The sequence below is a fragment of the Myotis nattereri genome, assembly GCF_964212035.1.
Source record: "Myotis nattereri genome assembly, chromosome: 17".
NCBI classification, from domain to species: Eukaryota; Metazoa; Chordata; class Mammalia; order Chiroptera; family Vespertilionidae; genus Myotis; species Myotis nattereri.
Window position 1 is genome coordinate 46,645,778 of NC_138092.1, and position 14,886 is coordinate 46,660,663.

The window sequence follows — 14,886 nt, forward strand, 5'->3', positions numbered from 1 at the left end:
AATAAGACATTAAAAAGCTTTTTTCTTCTTCAGATCTTCTCTTTTCATAACAATATACCTGTTAAGACTCAGGGGAGAAAACCTTTCTCTTAATTATTTTTTGGACCTGGTATGCTAGCTCTGTTACCATATATCCAAAGGTACATAGGAGCACCATTATGAAACATGCTCCCAATTATAATTGACTCTTCAGCAGGACAGGGTATCATATCAGAGTATCTGCCTCAGTAAATATGCAGACAAGAAAAACAGTCTTTCTCTATTGGTCCCAGGATCAGAAAATCATCCTTACAATGGTTTAAATATTTAATGGGTTGGTTTTTGTTTGTTTTTTTGAGGGGGATGGAGGGATAGGAGGAGTGTGCTGATATGAAGATAAAAGTTGGTACATATAAAAATAATTTTACTGATTTAGTAGTTATGGTTGGCTGACTTTGAATCAGCCTTGTGAAATAAGCAGAGGCAGTGGTTATGGTCACGTATGTGAGACGAATCAGTCAGAGGATGGTCATCCCATGGAAGAGCAGGTGGTGTGGTTGATGGCCTTTGCTGAGAGCACCCTTTCTCTTTCACACCGCCTTCTCACATCTCTCCCACCACCTTCCACATCGCTGCAAGATTATCCAAGGCTGGATCATCTTTCCTAGAGTCACACAGTAACATGAAAAAACAGACCTTTACTTCAAAAATTTTTTTAACTACAGTTGACTTTCAATATTATACTAGTTTCAGGTGTACAGTATAGTGGTTAGATAGTTAAATAATGTACAAAGCGATTCCCTTGGTGAATCTTGCACCATCTGACACCATATATAGTTATTATAATATTAACTATATTCTCTATACCTTATATCTCCATGGCTGTTTTGTAACTGCCATTTCGTACTTCTTAATCCCTTCATTTTTTCAGTTAGCCTCAGCCCTCCTTCCATCGGGCAAGCATCAGTTTGGTTTGTTATTTATGAGTTTGTTTCTGTTTTCTTAGTTCATTTATTTTGTTCTTCAGATTCCACATATATGTGAAATCATATAGTATTTGTCTTTCTCTGTCAGACTTATTTCACTTAGCACACTATTCTCTAGGTCAGTGATGGCGAACCTATGACACGCATGTCAGAGGTGACACGCGAACTCATTTTTTTGGTTGATTTTTCTTTGTTAAATGGCATTTAAATATATAAAATAAATATCAGAAATATAAGTCTTTGTTTTACTATGGTTGCAAATATAAAAAAATTTCTATATGTGACACGGCACCAGAGTTAAGTTAGGGTTTTTCAAAATGCTGACACGCCGAGCTCAAAAGGTTCACCATCACTGCTCTAGGTTCATCTATGCTGTTGCAAATGGTATGATTTCATTATTTTTCACAGCTGAATAATCATGGTATATATGTGCCACATCGTCGTTATCATTTTGTCTTTTTTTTTATTTTTATTGTTGACACTGTTAGAGATATCCCCCCCTTTCCCCATCTCCACCCAGCCCTCGTGCGCTGCCCCCCACGCCTTCACCACACTGTTGTCTGTGTCCATAGGCGATGCAGATACCGTCTTTGACTAATCTCTTCTCCTTCCTTCATCCAGTTAACCCAACTCCTTTGCTCACTCTCTTCTCCTCTGTACCCCTATGATGCAGCTATTGTTAGGTTTTCATATTGTCCCAAAGTTCTTTCGAACTATCCTTCTTCTTTTTTTTTTGTAATGTATTTTTATTGATTTCAGAGAAGGGAGAGGGAGAGAGAAATAGAAACATTGATGATGAGAGAGAATCATTGATTGGCTGCCTCCTGCACACCCCCTATAGGGGAGCATTGAATGGCTTGAAACCCAGGCATGTGCCCTTGGCCAGAATCGAACCCAGGACCCTTCAGTCTGCAGGCTGATGCTCTATCCACTGAGCCAAGCCGGCTAGGGCTATCCTTATTCTTTTTAATTCTTTTTTCCTTTTGCTGCTCTGGTTTGTGTTTTTTTTTCTCCCTTGTCACTCAAATCACTGATTCAATCCTCTGCTTTATCTAACCTACTTTCATTCCTTTCAGTGTATTTGATGCCAGATATGGTACTCTTGATTTCTGACTGTTATTTTTGATGAGTTTATGGGTTTTTTTTTATGCTATTGTAGCTCTTACTAAGTTCCTTGAGCATCTTTATAACCATTACTTTGAATTATATATCTGATATTTTGTCTCCATTTAATTTAGCTCTTTTCCTGTGTTTTCATTTGGGACCTGTTTCTTTGTGCCACATTTTGGCTGTCTCTTTGTGTTGGTTACTATTTATTAGATAGAACTGCTGTGACTCCCAGTGTTCATGGGGTTGCCTATGGAGTGTGTCCTATGGGACCCAGTGGAGCAGCTCCTTGATCGCCTGAGCTGGATGCTCTAGGAAGGTCTCTTGTGTGGGTTATGTGGGCCCTCCTTTTGTAATTGAGTCTTGATTGCCGTTGGCCCATTTGTGGGTGGGATCTCACCTCAGGCTGGCTGGCTGTGAGGCTCCATCCCGACCATGGTGTGCCAGCTGCTGTATAGGTGCAGTCTGGCGGTTCTTGTTGGGATGTGGCAGTCTTCCAGATCGTCTGAGCTCCATGCTCCAGGAAAGTCTCTTGTGAAGTATGTGTGTGTCATCTCCCCCCTCCCCCCCCACCCCTTTGTTGTAGTTGAAGGCTTGATTGCTGTTGGCCCTTTTGTGGATGGAGTTAACCCTTCAGGCTCAGTGACTACAGATGGTTACCATTTACTGTGCGGGGGCTGTTCCCTGAGCAGGGGTTGCTCCCAGCATGGCCTGGTGCCTGCCAGGATCCACCCTTGGGTGTGCTGCTTGTGTAGCTAGTTTGGTTGAGCTCTAGTGTGGTCTGAAGCTTGTTACTGGTTGTGTTGGTTCTGTGTCCATTTGGATGAGGTTCAGGTGCAGGCTGCTGTCAGACATTGTGTGTGACCAGCCTTGGGCTACCTCTCTGAAGCTACAGTGCTGTCCACTGTGTGTGTCGGTGTTGACTGGACCTGTGTGTACGTGAGAGGGGCTAATCTGTAAAAGCATCGGTCGGCTTCTTCCAGCTTCGAGCTGGGAGCAAATCTGTGATAAGACCGAGGTTCCCTGAGGTCTGCCTGCCTGTCGGCTTCTCCGCCTTTCCCTTGAGGTTCCTGGTCTTCCTCCCCCGCCTTCTGAAGAGAGACTAGGATGAACGCAGGTTAGCTGAGATGGGCCTAGGGGGTCCCCTACTTGGGGATCACGCAGGCAGGCACGCAATGAAGGGAAAGTCGTTCTGGCTTCAAAGCCAAATCCCTCCATCTCTGCCTGAGATTCCAACTCTAGCTGCCCCCCAGGTGGTCTCACTGCAGGTTCAGGTTGGGTACAGCCAGCCATCCCCTCTGCAGGAGCAAGTGCAGCTGCCCTGGGCTCAGGGGAAGATCAAAAGGGTCTCCTGTTGAGGACGATGCCAGCCTAGATCGCAGGGGCTGAGCACTTCCTCCCAGTCCCAGACAGTAACCCAGGGCCTCAGTCTTTGAATGTCCCGCGCTGAGCTGCTCTCCCCTCCTTCCACAGCACTGTGCCCAGCAGGGTGTTCGGGGCTTGGCAGGGCTGATCCATACATTCTCCCGTTGGGGGTGGTTTCCGCAATGTATAGGAAGAGGGTGGGCACTTCTTCTTTCAGGGGTAGCACGGGTTGAACTTTCAGGGAAGCCTGGACCTGTGTCTCGGTAATGTAGACCCAGAGCCCAGCACCCTGACGCCCAGACAGAAGCCTCCAGGGAGACAGTCAAGAAATCCCAGCTCTGCCCGCCCCCCTGCAGCCCTGTGCTGCCTATCCAGGGAGGGGCCAGAAGTCAGCCTCCAACACACTATGATCTCTGCACATCTGGTCCCTGCAGGGTGGGGCCTACAGTCCCTTCTCCGCTCCCTCGGGCTGCTAACCCAGCAGAATGGCTGAAAGTCCAGCTGCCCCACACCATCAAACCCAGCATGATGGGCCCCAAATCCCCGCCCTGCCCGTCTTCCGTAGGCCGCCAAATCCCAGCCCCGCACGGCTCCCCTCCACTGACCAACCAGCGACCGGCAGGCTGAGCAGCTCTGCAGGTGGGGCCGGCGGGAGACTGTTCCGCTCCCCCAAGCCACGCAGGTTAGTCACTGCCTAGGTCTCTGCCCGAAGCCTTTCCAGAGAACAGAGGGCCCCCCTAAGTCCCTGCTGTGTAGCCAGCAGGCCTCTTGGCGTGGCCTCTCCAGCGGTCGCAGGCTGCAGTCCGGAGCCAACTCTCTAGGCTCGTGCTGGACAGTGGGAGCGCTCCTGCCCTGTGATGGCACGTTCCAGTTCTCCCAGGGGGGCGGATCCCCACCAGTTCCCACCTCAGATGCCACACAGGCGCCTCTTCCTGTCTCTTGCTCTGGGTTGGGGATACCTGTGATGGTTGAGACCCCACCCTCCTAGGGAAAAGGGCCTCCCCAACTGCTCCGGCTTCTCAGTACCTGCTGAGTGTATATGTGTGTGTGTGAGGGGGGGCGGGGGCGCTCCCTTTCCTTGTCTCTGCCCTTCTTACCAGTATCTATGTATCTATGTGGCTTCTTTAGTCCTTCGCTGTAATATTTCTGATCAGATACTTTTAGCTTGGTTTTTCAACTTGGTTGCTCTGTAATTGCACTGTAAATCCGGTTTGGGGCTGGGAGCAGGTGTGCACAGCTTCCAGCTACTCTGCAGCCATCTTGGAAAGCTCCTATCCTTTTGTCTTTCGATTTGAGTATTTAGTCCATTTTCATTTAAAATAAGTAGTAATAGTATGAAGTTACAGCCATTAACTGTTTCTGTAGTTCTTCTCTGTTCCTTTCTTAGTCTCTTATTCTCTTCTCTCATGTGTTGATAACTTTCTGTAGTATTGTATTTGGATTTCTTTCTCTTTATTTCCTGTATATTTCTTGTACATTTTTGCTTTGTGGTTACCTTGTACTTCATATATACCAGGCTGTGTTTATGGCAGTGTATTTTAAGTTGATGGTTGCTTAAGTTTTAAGACATAATAAACTCACTACCATTTTTACTTACCCCTTTCACGTTTGTTTTTGTCATCATTATTTTACTTCTTTTATGCATGTGTTTGTGTGTATCCCTTAATTTACAGCTGTATTTACTCATGATCTTCCTACTTTGGCCTTTTAACCTTTATACTAGCTTTAGTGTTCATTGATTCACTGATTTTATTATGTTTGCTTTTGTCAGGATTTTTTCTTTGCAATATTTTCTTATTCACATTTTCTTCTTAAAAAGGTCCCTTTACAGTTTATTGTAATACTGTTTTGATGGTAATGAGCTCTTTCAGCCTTTTTTTTTTTAAACGGGAAGAATCAGACCTTTAAACGTGCCAGTCTCTAGTCTCTGTTGCTTTATCACAACAGGTAACAGTATCAATTAAAAAACTCTGGGTTCCCCACCCGGTTTGGCTCAGTGGAAAGAGAGTTGGCCTGTGAAGGGTCCTGGATTTGATTCTGGTCAAGGGCACATGCCTGGGTTGTGGGCTCGATCCCCAGTGTGGGTCATGCAGGAGGCAGCCAATAGACGATTCTCTCTCATCATTGATGTTTCCATCTCTCCCTCTCCCTTCCTCTCTGAAATCAATAAAAATATATATAAAATTGGGGAAGGAAAAAACACACACAAAAAAACTATGGGTTATTCGTGGCTATGCAAAAAATCCATTTTTAGGTGCTGTGACAAAATGCGTAATGATGATACTTGAATAAAAGTATTTTATTTGCTTAGCCTCTGTGTACTTAGATATGGTCACTGCTAACAAAGAACATTTTTCATTAATATTAGTTCAAGACTACCTAACCAGTGTTTGAAGTTAGTTTCTTATAACATCAAGATTTATTTTAGTTAATTTCTTAGTAGAAAACAACTTTTATATACTATAAACTTTTTTTTTACCTTATGGTATTCATTTACTTCTGAAGGAAATCCTGTGTGAGTTTGTATGTGTGTGTGTGTTTAATCCAATAGGTGAGAACACATCAAGCTACTTAAGCAAAAATATTTTGGCTTTCCGTGACCATAATGTTCTCTTGGGTACAACTTACCGGATCATAGCTAATGCTCTCAGCAGTGAGCCAAGCTGCCTTGCTGAAATTGAGAAAAGCAAGGCTAGAAGAATCTTGGAACTTTCTGGATCCACTTCAGAGAATGTAGAAAAGGTAATGGTTATTACGAGAATGAACTTTTCGTGTTTGCATGTTATATGTCTTTAATGTGCGACCTTTTGGCTGCATGAAAGAAATAATGGGAAGAGGGCAGAGTCAAGATGGTGGAGTAGGTCAACTGAACTTGCCACCTCCTGAGATCACATCGTAATTACAACTCAGTGATAGAATGAACCACCTTAACCTTTGCTGAGCGGAATGCCTATAACTAAAGATATAAGGAAAAAGCCACATCAAGACAGGTAGCAGGGGTCAAGATGCAGACCAGGTAGGTCTTCCATCCACAGTGTGGCAAGTAAGAAATGAGAGGAATGGATTGGCTTTGGAGGCCCCTGTGAGGAGCAAGGGGGTCTCAGCCCCACACCAGCCTCCCTAGCCCAGGGCACCTGTGCTGGACAGAGGAGTCCCCATACATCTGGCTTTGAACACCAACAGAGATGATGTTGAGAGGCAAATGGCTCTGTGAGACTGAAATGCCGCTTCGAAAGGGCCCATGCAGAAATTCACTGGCTCTAAGCCTGAGATACATGGAGAGGAACTATTGAATAACTTCAGAGAGAGGGCTGCAGGGTTAGGGAGCAGGGTAACCCTCTCAGGAAGGGAAACACTAGTAGGCATGCCATTTCCTTCATTGAACTCTTTTTCCCACCCAACTGGGCCAGCACAGGTGGGCACTACATCTGTGCTCTCCATGAACCTGGCTAACATTTGCCCTACCCCAGTATTTCCCTGATAACCCAAGCCCTTGATCACTGGGCCCTCCCTAGCCTCTTTCGTCTGCCTGTCTCCATGAGCAGCCTGCCTAGCTTATATTGCAAACTCCAAAAATCCACAGACCTCACAAGAGTGTTGTCTAGCCTTGGCTCATGCATCAGACTCTCAGAAGTCCACAACTTCACACAAGCGGTAGCCAGCATCAATGTGCATTGTAGCTCCTGCCAGGTGGCCCCAGCACAATAGCCACCGGCTTTAGCTTACATTGTATTTCCCACTAGGTGGCCCCAAACTTTGAGTAAGTGTTGGCCAATCTTAGATCCAACTGAGCAGCCACAAGCCCAGCACAAGCAGCTACCAACTGCAGATCAATTTGTAGCTCCTACCAAGTGACCACAAACCAGGCACAAGCTGTGCTGACCCTAACCCATACCAAAGCCCCTCTCAAGAGGACCCAGACACAACACACCCATTGGACAGTCTCAGCTGGCACCGGAGCCCCATAAAGCAACTCCCACTTTGTGGAGTCAGCCCCTGCTCAAGAGCTCATCCACAGAAGAACTCAAGGAGAACTTAAAGAGATGGAAAATATAATAAAGAACCAGTCAGCGTTTAAGGCTACAATAACTGAATAAAGAACATGCAGATTAAATGAAGCAGAGAATCGAATCAGCGATTTGGAAGACAAGGTAGCAGAAAACACCAAATCAGAACAGCTAAAAAGAAAAAATAATTTAAATAATGAGGATAGTTTAAGGGACCTGTGGGGACAATATTAATGGCACCAACATTTACATTTTAGCAGTCCCAGACAGAGAAGAGATAAAGACAGAGATTCAAATTCTATCTGAAGAAATAATGACTGAAAAATTTCCTAAACTCTTGAAGGAAATACACTTCCAGGTACAAGAAGTGTGGAGAGTCCCAAATAAGATGAACCCAAAGAGCCCTAGCCCTGGCTGGTGTTTCTCAATGGTTAGAGCGTTCACCCACGTACTGAAGGGTTGCAGGTTCAATTCTTGCTCAACAGTACATGCCTGGGTTGTGCTTCACTCCCTTTCCCCAGTTAGTGAGCGAGCAGGACACAGCCAGTTGATGTGTCTCTCTCACATTGATGTGTTACTCTGTCTCTCTGTCCCTTCCCCACACCTCCCTCCCTCTCTTCCACTCTCTCTGAAAAAGCAATGGAAAACATATCCTAGGTGAGGGGGAAGAAAAATGAACCCAAAGAGACCTACAACTAAAATGCCTAAGATTAAAGACAAAGAGAATACTAAAAGTATCATGCGAAAATCATCAACTTACATGCAAGGGATTTCTTGTAAGACCATCAGATGATTTTTCAACAGAAGCTTTGCAGGCCCAAAGGTCAATTACATGTTCTATTAAAAGTGATAAAAGATAAAACTTATAACCAAGATTATTCTATCCAGCAAGGTTATCTTTTAGAATTGTAGGAAAGATATTTTCCCAGGCAAACAAAAGATTAAGGAATCAGTCACTACTAAATTAGCAGTACATGAAATCTTGATGGGACTTCTTTAAGTAGAAAAATAGAAAAAATTAAAATGTAGAACAGAAAAAAAATCTCACAAAGGCAAATAGTAAAAACAGTGAATCAATAAAGTCAAAAGTATGAACTTATGTGTAAATACAATAGTAAGGAATACACACACACAAAGAGGTAAAATAAAATGACAAAAACATGTGGGGGAGAAGAAGGAGACAGAAAATCAACAAGGAAACCATGGCATTGAATGACACATTATAGCAGGTGGATTTAATTGATATTTCTAGACATTTCACCCCAAAAAGGCAGAATATACATGGGCACATGGGACATTTTCCAGATCAGACCACATGCTAAGCCACAAAACAAGACTCAATAAATGTAAGGGGATGAAATCATATCAAGCATGTTCTGTGATCACAGTGGTATGAAATTAGAAATGAAATTCAAGTAGAAAACTGGGAAACAAAAATAAAACACATGGAAGATAAACAACATGCTACTAATTAATAAATGGGTTAACTATGAGATCAAGGAGGAATCAAGATACATTGAGACAAATGAAAATGAAAACAATGACCCAAAGTATGAGAATAATCAAAGCATTTCTAAGAGGGAAAGCTGTAGCAATACAGGCTTGCCTTTTGCTGATTCCAAGGGGACTCTGATTGTCAGTGGGTTATCTATCTGTTAAGTGAAGCACCAAATAAAAAGAGATACTACAGCTTTGGGGCAAAATATAGAGCTCTGAAATTTCTTTATTCTACTTTGTTCCATTTTATTGCTTTTCACCTACTTAAAATGAAGATTTATTAGACAGTTTTAAAAAACAGTATGTTATTTGAATAATCATATACCAGCTTTCAAAAGAATGAATTATGGAAATTCACTCCCAGTCTTTAGGAATTAGGTTAAATGCTTTTTGATAGCTGAGATGAGAGAGCCATTATTTCAGGATCCTAGGTAGGGTTAGTTTTTACCTGGACCTTAAAAACTAAAAACAAATAAGTAGATAAAATCTATAATAATAAAAGTGTAATATGCTAATTAGATTGTACGTCCTTCCAGACGAAGCTGGGGTTGCTAGGGAAGCCCGGGTCCCGGGTGCCAGAGGGAAGCCGATGCCGGCAGCCGGGGGAAGGAAGGCCTACTCTTGCACAAATATCGTGCATTGGGCCTCTAGTAAATAAATAATGAGCATTACTTTGTGTTTTTATAATATATTTGACAGTTATGCCCAGCCAAATTTATTATGTGGAAAATGGATATATTCCAAGTTTTTCCTGTTTATTTAAATGATTCACTTTTTTCAACATTAAAAATAGGAAATTTGTGTTGAAATGATGTGGATGGTTCTTGCATGACTTTTGTTAATGGAGTTTTCACCATCTGTCCCCACTCAGGTTTCCCACTAGTTTGTGGGACAAACCAGCCCCTTTCACTTTTTTATTTAGTGCCTGCTTTTTAAAATCATTTTGTATTTTCATAGTTACCAGCCTCTCCTCATCTCACCAGGAGCCACCTCATTTTAGTTGTGTAGCCTTGCCTTCCTCTTTCACAATGTTACCAACATCTGTGCAGGACACTGGCCACAGGGAGCCAACTTCCAGCTCTTCAAATTCCTGACGGGCTGTGTGATCCACGTGGACTTTTGGTGCCCACTCTGTGTGACTGGGGGACTATCTGGCCCACACGTGCCTTATTCTTTTTTTTTTGGTTGTATTTTATATGCTCAGGATCTTACTGGAATTGCTTACTCTTTCACAATCAGGGCAGACTCTCCCTTTTCCATTTAGCCAGCTTTCTCTATTTATTATTTTATTAGAGGCCTGGTGCATGAATTCGTGCACCGGTGGAGTCCCTTGGCCTGGCTGGCAATTGGGGTCGATCGGGGCCGGCTAGCCAGCGGGAAGGACCACAGGAGGTTGGCTGGCCAGGGGGAGGGACTCTGGGAGGTTGGCCAGCAAGGGGGAGGGACTGCAGGAGGTTGGCCAGCTGCGGGAGGTTGGCTATGGGAGCGCACTGACCACCAGGGAACAGCTCCTGCATTGAGCATCTGCCCCCTGGTAGTCAGTGTGCATCGTGGCTACCAGCCAGTCGTCCAGTCATAATGGTCGCGTGGGTTTTGATATACATACTAGAGGCCTGGTGCACAAATTTGTGCACCAGTGGGGTCCCCCAGCCTGGCCTGCGGGATCAGGCCGAAACCGGCTCTCCGACATCCCCTGAGGGGTCCTGGATTGCGAGAGGGCAAAGGCCAGACTGAGGGACCCCACCAGTGCATGATTGGGGTTGGGGAGGGACGCGGGAGGTTGGCCAGCTGGGGAGGGACCACAGGAGGATTCCAGGGCATGTCTGGCCCCTCTCGCTCAGTCCCGATCGGCAGGACCCCAGCAGCAAACTAACCTACCAGTTGGAGCATCTGCCCCCTGGTGGTCAGTGCAAGTCATAGTGAGCAGTTGAGCCACATTAGCATATCATTAGCATATTACGCTTTGATTGGTTGAACAGGCAACCGAATGACACTTAGCATATTAGGCTTTTATTATATAGGATTGATGACTAATGAATTACAAGTATTCTACCTTTATCATCACAAGTAGAAAGTAGAGTTTGTCCACAAAACTTGAGTCCCACTGGCAGGTTTTCTGAGACCTCTGTGAATTCTAGGTGGTCACAGCGCTGCACCAGAGAGCGTTTCATCACCTTTCCGAGGCCACGAGGACAGCTGAGGAGGAAGCCCCTTCCGGCCAGTGCCCGCAGCCCACAGCTGGGGTGGTAGATGCTTATATGGCGCTGGTGGATTTCTGTGACCAACGGCTTCGGGAGGAGGAAGAGACTGCATCAGGTGACTTGCAAAAGAAAAAATTGTATCACATTATGTTACTGTAAAGTCTAAGAACTTTGTACGTACTTTTGGTTTCCTATTTGTGTTTGCTTTAAATGAGAAAAGTCTTGCCTTTTTAAGAAGGAATGACATCTCCAAGCAACATGACCTGCTTATCTTCTATCCTGGAGTCAAGCTGTCTTCCAGCTTTCCATTTACTTAACTTCCACTTTCATGTTTTGCTTGTTTGGTATGATTGGCCTTATGTGTCCTGACTCTTGTTCCTGGAATTAATTCAGGAACCGGTGGCTGCCCTTGATGTTCCCAGCCCAGGAAGCAAACCATGCTTCATGCAGAATGGGTAATGTCATAGAACATTCAGTTTCGAGATAGAAACTTGTATCTGTAGTCCAAAATTGCTTCTGGTGTTTTAAAGAAGTTGTTAGGGAGGAAAATGACACACTACAAAATATAAGCCAAAAGGGAAACTAGAATTACATGTTACATTTATAATTTATGTGTAAGTGGATATACTAGTATTGACCATGGCTGTTTTTATCCCTGTCCATGTTAGTTACCGAGTCCGTAGAACTGCAGACGTATCCTGCCCTTGTGGTGGACAAAATGTTAAAAGCTTTAAAATTACACTCCAGTGAAGCCAGGCTGAAGTTCCCCAGGCTGCTGCAGATCATAGAGCAGTACCCAGAGGAGACCCTGAGCCTAATGACAAAAGAGGTGAGTGTCTGTATCTGTGGAACTTAAAGACATATTCCTATCTATCCAAGCACATTAATGTGTATAATGCATATATTTTAGTTTTTCCTAACAAGCATATAATTTTACTACATTTCAAGAACATGCGTAATTTAAAACTGTATAAAGGAGTGTCCACATTTACCCATTTTCCTTAGTGGATGTTGATAACTCTGTCTGAACAAGGACCCCAAGGAACAGAGGAGGAGGTATATCTGGGACAGAGATGGGAATTTTCTGTAGTACAGTTTACTGTCCATAAAGACAAAGCTGTGGTCTTAGCACCGGTTGATGCCTGTGCTGAGTGGGCATTACTTAGTCCAGGGAGAAAGGAGTACATTTCAGCTGGCACCCACCCCCAGTGCCTGTCGTGCCTGCAGCAGCACCGTGTGCGGAGGGACCCTGGGGCATCCGAACTCACAGTGTGCAGCTCGCGTGTGGGCGCACAGAAGCAGCCTGCAGTCCCACACATGTTCTGTTCACCAGCTTGTATGTCCCCTGCAGTCCTCGCCCTACACTGGGCTTCGTCATCCTGCTGCCTTCCTGTCTGTTAGGCACGTGTGGAAAAGGAGGGCCCCTTAGTGACTTTTATAGATGTTTAACTGAAAATAGGGAACCTTTGAGTTGATAACATAATAATAGTTCAAAAACAGTGATACAATACTCTACTAGCGGTCTGAGCAAGTTGTTTAACACTGCTGGTCTCTGAGCTGAGACGCAGGCCTGCCAGCGCTTTCCCGCTCCTCCGACCCTGGCCCTGTGGACTGGGAGCGGTGGGGTTGTGTCCGTAGGTCTGAAACAGCAGATTAACTTTAGAAATGCGCTATAGGTGTGCTTTTCCTAAAGACAAGGGAAGAAATAAGTTATAATTTCATTTTTAAATTATTTTATTTATATATTTAATAAAGATAGCATTTTCACTTTTTGAGAAAATAAGTAAGGTAATAAGTCAATGTTATGACACTGGGGGAAACACTTGAGATGGGGCAGCTCACCTCTACTGTGTGCTCCCTGTGGCTGTGTATTCTGATAGATTTTATGCTCACACACCCTGCTCTCCCCTCATTTATGGGTAAAGGTAGGAAGCTTGCCCACAGTCACTCCTCATGCCAATCTGCCAAGTATGTCAGATTTTATCTTAAAATTAACACCTTAAAAAGCATTTTAATTTTGAATAAATTTTGAAAATGGTCTTGGTGTAAAGAAACAAAAACCAGAAGCCATAAAGAAAAATAATTTGATACTTCTACGCAGGAAAAGAAAATATTACATATACAAAGTTTAAAAAACTGGGAGAAAAATATTTTCAGTGCATATTAGAGACAGGCTTGAGGTCTGCACTCTACACAACAAATAGACCAGTCGGGAATGGTCAACGGGAATGCACACGTGATTATTGTAGGCAGCACACATAAGCAGGCTGTTTACTTAAAAGCTTTTTTGTTGTTATGAGCTGATTTGCCTCATTAATAATGAAACATGAAAATTAAAATTAGCTTTTCCCTTTTCAGATTGATAATGAATTTTTAAAAAATTGCTTGTGTCCAAAGTTTTTTTCAGTGCAGTTTACATTCAGTAATATTTTATGTTAGTTCCAGGCGTACAGCGTAGTGGTTAGACAATCATATACTTTACAAAGAGTTCCCCCTGATATTTTCAGCCTCCACCTGGGCCATAGTGATCAAAACAGCATGGTACTGGCAGAATTCACTTTCAGAAGTGCAGATTGGAAAAGTCTTTTTGGAGAGAGATCTAGCAATGTTTTTTACAGTTGTTAATGTTCACACAGTAATTTTACTTGTAGGAATTTATCCTATTGGTGTATAGGACACATACAATAGGGATGTCCACTGTAGCATTATCTGTAATAGAAAAAATTAGAAAATACCCTAAAAATTCATTTTAGGGCAGTAGTTAAATGAAATGGAATACTATGTTGCCATTAAAAGGAATGAGGTAAATTTGTCTAAGAAAAACCAGCAACAGTATGCCTAGTCTGATTCCAGTCTTGTAAGGAGAGGATATGTGTGTACATACCTAGAACATGTCTGGAAGAATTGCATGGTTCACAGTGGAACAGGAATTGAGAGAGCTGAGGGAGAGAAGACTGTATTTTATATTGGTCTGTTTTGATACTTCTGATTATAAATATATGTACTTTTTATATTGGACACATTGCTTTTATAACGAAATGTTTAGTTTTTATTCATCATTAAGTTGCAGCTCTCTGTGTTTTAGATTTCTTCCATTCCTTGCTGGCAGTTCATTGGCTGGATCAGCCACATGCTGGCCTTACTGGACAAGGAGGAGGCCGTGGCCGTCCAGCACACGGTGGAAGCGATCGCTGACAACTACCCCCAGGCCATCGTCTACCCGTTCATAATAAGCAGTGAAAGCTATTCCTTCAAAGATACTTCTGCTGGTCGTAAGAATAAGGAGTTTGTGGCAAGGTGACATTGCAGAGAACTTGGGCTGATTTCTGCTATAGTTAAATATTACAGTTTATAAACAATGTGTATGGTAAAAGCAAACACATGGAAGCTTATATTTGTCTTCAAATTAATTAGAGCTTTCACTGAAGACTAGAACATCTTAGGTATCTTTGTTAAATGTATCTACCCTGGGTATGCTGTTCGTTAGAATATCTTTTCAAAAATACATTTCTTTTTAGAATACTATTCATGGAACATTCTACCCTTATGCTAATAGCAATCTGTTGGTTGAAACAGGCTAGATGAAATGCTTTTTGAAATTAGTTCTTGAAATTCTTCTTTAATTGAAAATATCCAGGAAGCCCCGCTACTTAATTAGGACTCAGTAGGTGTCTGAAGTGTCATTCCTTTCGCTTCTTCAGCTGATTATAAGTGGAGATACAACTAGTAATGGTGTAATGCTTT

The 14,886-nt window shown here is 43.3% G+C and overlaps 1 protein-coding gene across 1 annotated transcript in view; it reads left to right on the forward strand.

The window, feature by feature from the left end:
- PRKDC (protein kinase, DNA-activated, catalytic subunit) overlaps positions 1-14,886 on the forward strand; it is a gene marked incomplete at its 5' end in the record, with an annotated part of 203,039 nt that overhangs the window by 172,951 nt on the left and 15,202 nt on the right. Inside the window, 4 exons of the mRNA XM_081110966.1 lie at positions 5,989-6,179; positions 11,080-11,257; positions 11,811-11,971; positions 14,228-14,439. Of these exons, the coding sequence (XP_080967092.1) occupies positions 5,989-6,179; positions 11,080-11,257; positions 11,811-11,971; positions 14,228-14,439 (742 nt within the window). The remainder of the gene's footprint in view (positions 1-5,988; positions 6,180-11,079; positions 11,258-11,810; positions 11,972-14,227; positions 14,440-14,886) is intronic.